Here is a 13,548-nt window from a genome sequence, read left to right as displayed (position 1 = left end):
AGAGAGAGAGGCAAACACGCCAAATGAATTTTTTGGGCAATTTCCATTTTATTTTAAAATTCTGACCGCACAAATGTGATCTACAAACTTGATTTTATAGGGATCAGGACTCGGAGAGTTCGATTCCAACATATGGGTTGACAAATGGAAATAACAATCATTTATGCTGGGCATGGATGGCATCACATATGGGAAAGTTTGTAAAGGACATGGTTTTGCCAATAGACCTCACCATGTAAAAGTACAGATCCGGCCCAAATCCCATCACTTTAGTTTGTAAGGACATGGATTTCTGGTGCTTTTTCACAATCCTGACCTCACAGATGTGTTCAGCATGTTTGATTTACCAGGAATCAACAACCCGGATCATGCGCTTTTATGAAAAAAAAAACTATACTTTGAGCCTCAAAAAATTATGAAGATTTTGGGCCTTGGATTTTTGGAACCTTATAAAAACCTACCCATGTGTCAAAATCAAAAGCACCAAGAGCTGATCCCTATAAATCAAACACGTAGATCACATATGTGCAGTCAAAATTTGAAAATAAACAAAAAAAACTTGAAAAAACCCATTTAGCATGCCTTCACTACTATACATATATAATTGAGTAAGGAGTAAGCATGCACAGATTTATCAGTAAGCATGGCGTGCACACAATTTTTCAACGAGTTTTTTTTTCTACTTATTTAAAATCTTAACCATACAGGTGTATTATGTACCGCCGAATTAGTAGGGACTGGATTTTGAATCATTCAGTGATTTTGAAAAATCACTGGCCCACAATTTTTTAAATTTAAAATGTTATAAAAATTAATATTTTTTCCTTAAAAAACACAAACCAAGGGTCGACTCATAGCAAATGAAACATGTCGAACACATCCATACAGTTGAATTGTCGGAAAGCAGCATTTAACACGAATGCACTTGGGGCGTGGATAACTAAACCATGTGCATTCACACCTTCATATTTTATTTAGTAGAGAGAAATTGGTTCATTGTCCTACCGCCCATCTGGTGTGGACAGTTCTGATTTTCAATGTTCCAAGCCATGTTTTGCAAATCAGACCCCACAGATGTGTTCAGCATTATCCATTTGTTGCAATTCAGCTGTTTGATTTTCAATGAAAACATAAAATTTTATGAGACTTGAAATTTATAAAAAAAAATTGGACATGGTCTTATAAAAACCTATTTGCAAGGGTTCCAAAATCTAATTCTTACTAAGCAATCCATGTAGATTACATTTGTAAGGTCAGATTCTATGTCACAGGGACTTGGCAAACTAGGTGTCGCACCTGCACCCGCACCCATTGCAGTCAACCAGACCTTGGGTGTGGTCAACGCACCCAGGATCATTTATGTCCAACTTTTGGACTATATATATATATATATATATATATATATATATATATATATATATATATATATATATATATATATATATATATTTGCTGCACCCTCGTGTAAAATTGTCTATGAAAAGACAATACGCAAACAAGCACAAATAATATTGCAAAGATGTGCACGAAGGTACTCTCACAACACTTGAACAAAGTACGCAAAAGCGTAAAAATAATAAACATGCACAATGGCATGTATTTTATAGAAAGAACCAAATGCTTGAGACTCTCAAGCTTAAGAAATACAAGGGGAGAACACCCCTATTTATACAAATGCAAGAGAGTGCAAAGGGGGGGCTCCCAAAGGAGTCGTTGGGAGCCCCCAACTGTCACATTTGTGACCGTTGGGGGGCCCCAACGACTCTATTGGGGGACCCCCAATGCACATTAAACAAATGTTAAAAATAAAAAGAAAAAAAGAATTACAAAAAATAAAAAAAGGAAAGTTACAACATATTCCAAAAGGGAATATGCGCAAAACAGGAAATGACAAAAATACCCTTTCGGGTAAATATATATAAATATATATATTTATATTTACAATAATGATTTTTAGGAGATACATTTTAACACCCCCCCTCAAACTTACAGTGTGATAACCGCAAGTTTGTCAAGAAGGAAATGAAATCTGGGCGAACATAGAGCTTTTGTGAAAAAGTCCAAGTTGATACTAAGATGTCACATATGGTAGATCAATGACCTTCTTCAAGTATTCTTCTCGAACATAATGGCAATCCATCTCTATATGCTTTGTTCGCTCGTGAAAGGTGTGGTTCTTGGCAATGTAGATTGCACTTTTATTGTCACAGCATAGCTTTGTTGGTTCTTTGACAACTACTCCCATATCTTCCAAAAGGCGTCGAATCCATACAATTTCACTGGTGGTAGATGCCATGGCTCTATATTCGGCTTCAGTAAATGATAAAGAGACCTTATGTTGCTTTTTACATCGCCACGAGATCAAAGATTCTCCTAAGAAAATACAAAAGCCAGTGGTGGAGTGACGGTTACTAGGGTCACCTCCCCAATCTGAGTCAGTATAAGCAAGCAATTTTAATTCAGAGGAAGAAGATAGAAAAACTCTCTTGTTCATGGTTCCTTTCAAATATCTGATGATGCGAAGAACAACACTCATATGAACGGTTGTAGGAGCATGCTGAAACTGACTGGCGATGTGAATAGCATGCGACAAGTCGGGTCGAGTAATGCTAAGGTACATTAGAGAGCCTAACAACTGCCTGTAAGGAGTAGGATCTGTTAGGGGAACACCATTGTCAATCTTCATTTTTGATCCCACGACTTCAGGAGTTTCGCATACTTTGTCATCAGAAATTCCTGATCTGTCAATAATCTCACAAGCAAGCTTAGACTGAGATAGAAAATAACCACGTTGCGAATAGGCAACCTCAATACCAAGAAAATATGTCAGAAAACCCAAGTCTGACATCTCAAATTTTGAAGTCAAGACGGACTTAATACCCTTGACTCCTTGAACATCATCACCTGTAATTAGCATGTCATCAACATAGAGTAATAGAATCACAATTCCTGCATTAGATCTTCTAGTAAATAGAGCGGTGTCAGTATAACATGAGGAAAAACCATTTTCCAACATTACACTAGTAAATCTATCATACCAGGCCTTGGGGGCCTGTTTCAAACCATAGAGGGCTTTACGACGACGAAGAACTTTATCTTTAGGAATCTTCATGTCTGGTGGAGCATCCATATATACATCTTCGTTAAGATCACCATTTAAGAAAGCGTTTTTAACATCCATTAGAAAAATGTTGCAATTTTTAATAGATGCAATAGTAATAAGACACCTAATGGTAACCATTCGAGCTACAGGGGCAAAGGTTTCTTCGTAATCAATTTCATACTCTTGCCCATACCCTTTTGCAACTAAGCGAGCTTTATACCTTTCTAGAGAACCATCGCTCTTAGTTTTAACTTTAAAGACCCATCGACAGCCAATAGTTTTCTTTCCTATAAGTAGAGTTTGGAAATCCCAAGTTTCTTCCCTTTTAAGAGCATTAAGTTCACTTTGCATGGCTTCTTGTCATTCTATGCATTTTTTAGCTTCTTCAAAATTTCTTGGTTCAAAATAAGAGTGAATGGCACTAAGGCAAGCCCTATATCGGGGTGAAAAAGAGACAAAGGATACAAAACGAGTTGGAGGTCTTCTATTTCTTTCAGATCTTCTATGGTCAAGAATAGGAGAAAGCTCACTATATTGATCAATAGCACTTCTAAAGGTGTCTTGGTTTATACGAGAGTAGGTTATTGGCTCACTTGGAACTCTACTTTCTTGTTCATTGAGTGAGTTATGTTCACCAATATCTGCATCATTTTCCTCATCATGGTTTAATGATACCTCATCATCACTAGATATATCATCATTACTAGACAATAAGTCAAATAAGGAGTAATCAAAATTTTCTTGTTGAGAAACATTTTTTTCAAAACCGCTCTCATTTTCTAAAAAAGTTACATTTCTAGAGACATATAGCTTATCATCTCTAAGGTCATAACAACGAAAACTTTTTTGAGTTTCGGAATAACCAAGAAAGGCACAAGGAATAGCCTTGGGAGAGAGCTTGTCATTCTTATCAGTAAGTATAAAACACTTACATCCAAAAACTCTTAACCTATTATAATCAGGTTCAAGCTTATGTAATACCTCAAAGGGAGATATTTTTCCTAATATCCTAGATGGTAAGCGATTTATCAAATAAACAGAAGAGCTGCTTCAGCCCAAAAGTTTTTAGGAATATTTTGAGATATAAGAAGGGTCCTAGTGGTCTCAATAATGTGCCTATGTTTTCTTTCAACCAACCCATTCTGTTGAGGTGTTTTAGGACAAGACCTTTGGTGAATAATTCTGTGATCCTCAAGATATACCTTAAATTGATTGGAGAGATATTCTCCTCCAGAGTCACTTCTAAAAATCTTTATGTTGCTGTTGAATTGATTCTTAATCATTGAATGAAAATTTTTAAAACATGAAAACACTTCATGTTTAAACTTAAGAAAATATATCCACGAATATCTAGAAAAATCGTCCACAAATATTACGTAATAAGAAAAACCTCCTTTTGAAACAACAGGTGCAGGTCCCCAAACATCCGAATGAACAATTTCGAAAGTTTTAGAAGAGAACATAGTTCTTTGCTCAAAAGGTAAACTTCGCATTTTTCCGAGAATGCAGTCATTACAAGAAAAAGAGCTTTTACATAGGTCTTTTGCAAAATGTAAATATGATAACTTGGTGATATTAGGATGACCAAGTCTTTTGTGTCACACATTTATATCTTTATGTCGGGCAACATTACACAAAATTTTTGAAACTTGAAGATATTCCATATAGTATAAATCTCCTCTTCTAAAGCCTTCCCCAATCAATTTCCCGGACTGGCGATCCTGTATTAAGCATTTATCATAAGAGAATTTAATATCGTAGCCATGGTCCGTGAGTTGAGAAACAAAGAGGAGATTTAAGTTAAGTTTAGGTATAAATCTGATTTTTGGAATAGAAAATTCTTGAGTTTCAAAATTACCTATTCCTTTAATTTCAAGAGAGGTTCCATCAGCAGTGGAGACATAAGATGGAGAACCATTTTTCGAATAATCGAAAAGTGAAAAAATGTTTGGGGACATATAAAAGGATGCACCGGAGTCCAAAACCCAAGAGATTTTACTTGGAGAGGAAGAAGTGGATACGGCCGCACCGGAGGTAGATCCCTTGAGGAGAGGTTGAAGAGCTTCCACTATTTGATTTATAGAAAGGGTCCCACTCGAAGATGCTTCATCCTTCTGCGGTACACCAGTGGTAGCCATGACTAGAAGTTTCTTCCATTTGAGACATACGGGTTTGATATGCCCCGGTTCTTTACAAAAATGACAAATAGTTTTGCTATAGTCCCTTCTTCCTCTTTGACCACCATTTTCACCTTGATTTTGAAATTTAAAGTGAGGGGGACGATAGGTTCTTACATTGTTTTCGGGTCTGGATACGGCATTGACCTCACTATTTTCTTCAATATTACAAGGGACCGCAAGAACATTTGGTCCTTGTTTACACAAATTCATATGAGTCTCTTCACCACTTAATTTGGTGAGAACATCTTCAAGAGAAGGGGGAGAAAAAGAGGAGAGAAGAGATGACCTTATTTGCTCAAATTCGGGCCTTAGCCCATTCAAAAAGTTGAAGAACCGATCTTCTTCAAGTTGCTTGTGACGAAGCTCAATTGCCTCTCCACTCCATTTTGGTTCAAGCATTGCAAGCTCATCCCAAATAGAGGAAAGATCGGCAAAGTATTCCTTAATCGTCATTTCACCTTGAGTAAGGGAGATAGACTTCTTTTGAAGATAATACTTATGAGATAGATCCCTTGATGTTTTCATTTTTTCAAGATAATGTCAAGCTTCTGATGCCTTTTTGAACTTAATAATGTTGGCATTAAGCTTGGTTTCCACGGATGAGAAAAACCATGAAAGAATCTTGAAATTCTTCATTTCCCATTCATCGTGTTTCTTGGAGTATTCTTCAAGGGCTTTGGTTCTTTCTTCTCCCTCAAGAATCTTCATTTCGCCTCCATTTACTACGGTAATCTTGGGTTCCGGTTCCGGAATTGTGCCAAGTACATGTCCCCATAGGCCTTTCCCTTTCATATGAGCCTCTATATTTCCGGCCCAAACATGATAGTTGGACCCATTTAATTTGAAACCAAGAGCAAAATGGGACTCTTTTTCGCCCATTAGAAAGTAAAGAGGTAGAGAAAAAAAGCATACCAACACAATATTTCCAATACCAACTTTGCACAAGATTCTTCTAAAATATTTGAGAAGAAAGATCCACCACTTCAAACTTCAAAGATCGGAATGCATGTTTTTTGAGGCACTCGAAAATGGAGAATCCCACGAACTTCAATAATCAACCTTGCTCTGATACCATGTAAAATTGTCTATGAAAAGACAATACGCAAACGAGCACAAATAATATTGCAAAGATGTGCACGAAGGTACTCTCACAACACTTGAACAAAGTACGCAAAAGCATAAAAATAATAAACATGCACAATGGCATGTATTTTATAGAAAGAACCAAATGCTTGAGACTCTCAAGCTTAAGAAATACAAAGGGGGAACACCCCTATTTATACAAATGCAAGAGAGTGCAAAGGGGGGGCTCCCAAAGGAGTCGTTGGGAGCCCCCAACGACTCTATTGGGGGACCCCCAATGCACATTAAACAAATGTTAAAAATAAAAAGAAAAAAAGAATTACAAAAAATAAAAAAAAAGGAAAGTTATAACATATTCCAAAAGGGAATATGCGTAAAATAGGAAATGACAAAAATACCCTTTCGGGTAAATATATATAAATATATATTTATATATATAGAGATATATTTACATATAATATATTATATGTAAATATATCTCTATGTATATAAATATATATATTTATATTTACAATAATGATTTTTAGGAGATACATTTTAACACCTCGCACCCAAGTTTTTTTAAAGTGCCGCACCCTCGCACCCAAGTTTTTTTAAAGTGCCGCACCCGCACACCCACACCCGCACCCAGATTCCAAAAAAGGACCAAAAAATAAAAAAGTTGAAATATTAAAACAGTCCACCTTCCCACCAGTAAGAGGAATCTCTCTCTCTCTCTCTCTCTCTCTCTCTCTCTCTCTCTCTCTCTCTCTCTCTCTCTCTCTCTCTACACACACACACACACACACACACACACACACACACACACACACACACACACACACACACACACACACGTATGGATGCATACACTCATGAAGTCACATACACAGTGAGATCATGCTCAAGTGTCATTCTGATCTAGTTGGTTGTATAATCCTTTGATCGCCATTTAAAACCAATCAAAACCAAGATAAAGTTGTGTGGACTTCTGACTAAATCATTCCAAACATGACTACCACAATAAGAAATCAGAAAAAGAAAACATAAAGAAAAAATACATGAAACTCGGCAGAAATAATATTTTTCAATGTTGAGTTAAAACTAAAACTACAAAACTTGTACCCAGCTGCATGGTTTTCTCTGTATCACATGTTCAAGATTCCTCATTGAATCTAAAGAAATTTCAATAGAAGTTTCTGCATGATTCATGCTCAAGATATATACTAGTTCGCATGCTAAAGTTGTTTAAAAAAGCCAGTGGAAGAAGGTCCAATGAAAATCTTACTCGTAATATCAAAAAGGAAATGAATCTTCATTTTCGTCTAAAATTTTACCTTCTGACATCAAGTGCAACAAAGGGAATCAACCTCTCAGAAAGCAACTGTGCAATGATCTAAATAGAAAAAGGAAAAGGAAACAAAACCCTATCAATAGGGTAGATGATAGGGAAATATGAAGAATAAAAAAACAAAAGGCTAGTGGCATAGAAAAATAGAACATGGAACCACCTGACCAACACGCCCAAAGCCACATATGATGATATGATCTTGTAAATCATCAGTCTGCATACATAAACATGTCAAAGCTACTATGAGCTATTATGTAACTGAAGAAGTAAACAGATAACTGTTAAAGGATATGCAACCAATATACAAATAGATTATGATGTCTTCAGAATGAGAACAGGATCAATGATTAAGAATTTAGAAAGCCTTGGCAGCAAATAGTGCGAAAAAAACATATCCCGGCAACAAACATCAGATTTTATTTCTTTTCCTCTTTTTTATCCAACCAAGATGGGATATTACTGAATAGTTGAAGCAGGGTTCTTCTTAGCAAAGACAATAGCTTAAAGACCTAATAAAAATGAATAAATCGGAAAGGACATGAACAAACGCAAGAGTTTGAAATAAACATAGAATGAAGTAAAAAAGTGTGGAGCATCCAGCATCAGAAAGCAAGGAGACAGATCAGGTACTTGGCCCAAGCATGAGTATGTGCACAGTGACAAATATCAACAATATTTTGAAAATATCACTTAAAAAAATGTGACATGTTAGGTTGCCATTTTAAACTTTAAGATGCTGCAATATTTTCGATAAAATGTAAATATCACGATTTTATCATAATATTTATGTTTGAACCATGATATTTAAAAAAAAATTGTAGACACTAAAATCCTTTTAAGGTTATTTAAGTTGTATTAAATGGTGTCTTTACTAAAGATGATTTATTAACACCCCCCCCACACACACACATACACAGACACACTCTCTTACTCTAAATACTAATAAAGTTCTTTCTCATCCACGAAGAATGGAATGTGTTTCCAAAAATCCAATGTCGGAAACTGTTAAGAATAGAGAATTGGTACCTAAAGTCTAACTTTCAAAATTGAAAGTCTTATTAAGAGGTTTGAATTTTGAGACATAACCATAAATGTGTTTTAGTTTTTCAAATTTTTATTTTTTATATATGCCTTAAATTTATTTTATTAATTTTAGCCAAGGTTTTCCAGAAAAAAAACATGATATAAATATATTTTTTCAAAATCTCACAAAATATACAACCAATAAATTGCCATTTTAACTTTATTCTCTATGGTTATGTGCTTGGTAGCAGGAACTTGACAGTCATAAAAAAAATCATATTCTCTGAACACCAAAAAGGTGTTTTGGTTAGTTGTAAATACCTGTTAAGTGAAACAAAAAAAAATTTGGGTCATACACCTAATCCACTCGTGGAATAAAGTGATGCTCTTGGATATTCAAGAATCATGAAGAACAAAAATTAACATCATTACAAGGAGTTTGCAACTTTGCAACACCAAATCAACATACACAAGATCCAAAGAAAATCACCTATCATAAATAATATCATTTTCTTAAAAAAAAAAGGAAAGATAGCCAGTAAAACTGCACTTGACCACTGGCAGACTCTACATACTCAGACCAGCAAATCAACATAGTAACGTGAAAGCCAGTAAAAGGTCATCAGCTTGACTGTCATGTTCAAGATGAAGAAAATATGTAATATGCCTGAATAAAATGAGGCCAGCAGAACTACAACACAAGAAGGCTTTGTTAGTTTTGGTATCTAGGGATGTCCAGAGCAGTCTCAAACAAGAATACGGTGACAGAGAGTTGGGGTGGATACTGAACCACGGTTCCCAGTAGGGAAATCATGTGGGAGTCTTTGATATATATATTGAAAGTATAACTTACAGATTTGCAGATTTACAGATTTGTCCATATCTAATACAATTCAGCAAAATAAATACAAAAGGGCTTTATTGGAAAGAATAAAATAAAACAAATAAACAAAAGGTCATGCCTGGTCATTTTACATATTGGATCTGAATCCAAGACCCAAATCCAACAAGCATTATCTCTCAATAGCCTCCCTTAAGTTGTATATGGTAATCATAATGGACAACTTGGATTTTAAATATCAAAACCTTTGTTTTGTCAAACCCTTTGTAAAAAGATTTGCTAATTGATTTTCTGAACCAATGAATCCAAGTTCACCATCTTCAATTTTACTTTTGATTAAATGCTGTCTCCATATGCATGGTTTTTCCATGATGCACATGATTTAACGAAATCTTGATGGCACTATGATTGTCACAAAATAAAACTGATCTAAGAACTGTCTCATCTAATTCATGCAACAAATTTATTATCCACATCAATTCAGAAGAAGTTGTCATGACCTAGTATTCAACTTCAGTACTTGATCATGATATGGCCTTTTGCTTTCGACTTGATCAAGAAACTAGACTGCCTCCAACAAATATACAATACCCAGAAATTGATCTTCTTTCATCTGAATCTCTTGTCCAGTTAAAATCAGAATAGGTCATAACTATGAAAAGATCTTCCTTTTTATTTCTTTTCTTATAAAATAGCCTATCACCTAGGCGAACCTGTAAATACCTCAAAAGTCGCTTTACAGTTTTTATATGGCTAGTCCTTGGCTGGTGCATAAATTGGGATACTTGGTTCACTGCATATACAACATCTGGCCTTGTGTAATATCGTGTGTTTTTCTACTATGCTAAATTCAGAGATTTCAGAAAATTTGGCTAAGTGTTTTGGTAAAGTTGATAAAATCATCAATTTGAGGCGGCGTCAGCTGAGTCTGGGACCCATTGACAAGACCTAAATGAGCCAATTAAGATTTGGTAAAACTTTTTATTTTTGAACTTTAAAATTAAGCGAAATTTGAAGGCAAAATGCAGGTAATATATCATTAGATGCGTGTCGAAATTCTGAAAACATTGATATTTTGTTTTTCAAAATTCGGGATATGATTGGCCCAAAAATTGCATTTTTTAAAAAATGACCTGTCTCGATGTGACCAGTTCTGGATTGGATCGAATCTGATCTGATCCGTTTGACCCAAGTTAATATGATTCTGGACTCAGTCCAAGACCCATATTAATTAGGATTTGATCCAGTTTGAGATCCATATGGATATTGGGTATGGATTTGGATCTTGGATCTGAATCCATATTCAAAATCTAATTCCAACCAAATTAAAGTTTTAAATTCAATATAAAGGTTAAATTGAGTTAAAATCCATGTTAAGAAGACTCCCAGAGGGGTGAGATACCCTCTGAAACTTTCTGAAAATTTATTATTTAATAAATAATTAATTAAATATTAAAAATTAATTAATTTCAAATTTTTATTTTTGGTATGACAGAGTACTACATTGGTGGAACTCTACCTAATATGTAGGGATTCTAGAAGATCCCAAATGGGATTAAAGTAAAATAGTAAAACAAAATAAAATACCAAATGGATAAAAAATAGTTAAAAATGAAGGAGAAAATTAGAGATAAAGTTCTACATTAGAAGAATTCTATCTTATAGCCAAATGGGAAACTTGAGAAGGTACATCACCCTCTCTCTAGAAGACCAAAAAATATATGTATTTATAAAAGGGCCTAACTTGCCCATCTCTCTATATTTCCTATAGAGAGAGGGGGCGAGAAGGGAAAAGAAAAGAGAGAGAGAGAAATGAAGAGAGGAAAAGAGAGAATAAGAAGAAAGAGAAGAAGGAGAGGGGGATCCTTTCTGTTCCGATCGCCCGATGAAGATTTTCCGATTTTTTTTTTCGTCTTCCATCCATGGTACAGGTTCCTCTCTTGATTCGAACGGGAGAAAATGGTCTAAATCTAGTTTATGTAAGATTTTAGGGGAAAAAAGGAAAAATTTAGAATACAAATATACTATGTCACATAGGTGCAGCTGCGGATGCGGCGATGCAGCACTTTAAAAAACTTGGGTGCAGGGAGGGTATATATATATATATATATATAAATTTAACAGTTTTAAGTTAACACTATGTGTATGTGTGCATTTATATATTTATATATATAATATAGATAAAAATGGACTTGATTAGGGTTAACTAAATCTACTTTTGGATGGAAATGGACCTCAGTGTGGTGTACTTCACCTAATACAAAGGAAGTTGTGTCCAAGTGTTGCACACGCCTGGGTGCGGGTGCGACGCGGGTGTGGTGCCTTGTTAGAAGAGTCCGTGTGACAGCAAAAATATATATATATATATATATATATATACATGATTGTTAAATCAGTCATTTATTTCCTTTTTGGCATGTACACGCTTCCTGATTTCGTGCTTATAGTGTTCACATTTTAAAGTTGAATCCGTGTTAATTTTTCTGTATATTTCTAGCTCTGCGTACTTTAAGAACTCGAAAAGAAAATCTAATCTGCCACTATACATGTGAACAGGTCTGGACAGATCTGTCCCACTGTCCATATGGACAGATCTGTCACACTTTGCGTGTGGACAGATCTGTTACACATGACAGATTTTTGGATAATAGGCTAGGCCATTCAAAATTTTTGATTCATGTTCATCATATCATGATTAGACCTATGCGTTTATCTTTGGATTTAATAACCTGTCCAGATTGTGTATTAATCAAATCATATGGGACATGCATTTTAGAATTTTATTAACCTAAATTGGTTATGCGTGTAGAATAAATCTTATCATGAACTGTATATGCGTGTGGGAGTTTGTTTAATGGTTGAGTCTGTTTATGTGTTTTGGATTTCTTGTTTATGTGTTTTAGAGTTGTTAGTAGCCTAACCTATTTGTGTGTTTTGGACTAGACAATCGCTTGCACTGTTTATGCATGTTGGATTATTAATCGCTTAAAACTCTTTATGTGTTTGTGATGTTATCAGCATAAATAGATTTTTAATGTAGGTTTTATAAAATTTGTTATGTAATGTCCCTGTTCAGACTTATTGCATGTTCCATTTAATTAAACCTGCATTTTTTTATGACTGCATGTTCAGTTATTTTAAGCCTGATTTTTGGGTGCATGTGTGCCGTATGCAAACATGTAAATCAGGTTAGTGGCGTGTGCTGTGTGCACACAGGTAAAACCTGATTTCCTTTGGTGTGTGCCGTATGCACACAATTTAAGGAACACAATCAGTTTCATTAGTGGGTATAGCCTAAGGTGCTGATCATGGCACACTGTCGTGTTCTATGAACAGCAGACTGCTGTGCACGGTGGGCAGCAACAACATGCAGTTGTTTGCCTTAGTGCACCAGTAACATTCTAATTTACAGCATGTTATTGTGAAGAATGTATCATACTTGCTTATGTTTAATTCAGGCTGTTATTTGCAAGTGGACAAGCTATCCAGGGTTGTGCATTCCTTGAACACCTGCAATATGATGGGGTCAGGCAATGATTGCACTGGTGTGCTCCGATTAGATTTGTTGAATGGCAAGCCTAGTGCAACCCGACCAAATCGCCATGATTTGTAGCACTTGGATTTTTGTTCAGATTAGTAGTACAGTATGTTTTCTTTCGCTGAACTATGTAGTTACGTTCTGTATCACGAGCATGCCCAAATTTTTTGCATGAATGGCAAAACTGAGCTCCCTACGACGCTGATCGGTATAGCTCTTATGCCTACTCTGCACCGCGATGAACTTCTGTCGGATCAACCACACCTGATCCGAGTAGTGTTGGATGGCCTCTGGAGACTCTACTGCTCTTACGCTAACCTCATCCCAGCACACCAGAGATCTGCATGGTCTGCCGTACAAAGCTTTTACGGGCCATACTAATACTGGCATGGTAACCGTTATTGTATGAGAACTATGCAAGCTTCACATGCCTATCTCACTTTCCTTCCC

The 13,548-nt window shown here is 35.6% G+C and overlaps 1 protein-coding gene across 1 annotated transcript in view; it reads right to left on the bottom strand.

The window, feature by feature from the left end:
• The window catches only part of KEA2 (K+ efflux antiporter 2), a 133,081-nt gene that overhangs the window by 30,391 nt on the left and 89,142 nt on the right, over positions 1-13,548 (bottom strand). The window contains exons 15-16 of the mRNA XM_089995496.1: positions 7,857-7,910; positions 7,683-7,741 (exon numbers count right to left, since the gene is read on the bottom strand). Of these exons, the coding sequence (XP_089851622.1) occupies positions 7,683-7,741; positions 7,857-7,910 (113 nt within the window). The remainder of the gene's footprint in view (positions 1-7,682; positions 7,742-7,856; positions 7,911-13,548) is intronic.

Source organism: Nuphar pumila, chromosome 2, assembly GCF_984573655.1.
Source record: "Nuphar pumila chromosome 2, dmNupPumi1.hap1.1, whole genome shotgun sequence".
NCBI classification, from domain to species: Eukaryota; Viridiplantae; Streptophyta; class Magnoliopsida; order Nymphaeales; family Nymphaeaceae; genus Nuphar; species Nuphar pumila.
This window is presented reverse-complemented; position numbering and strand designations above follow the sequence as displayed.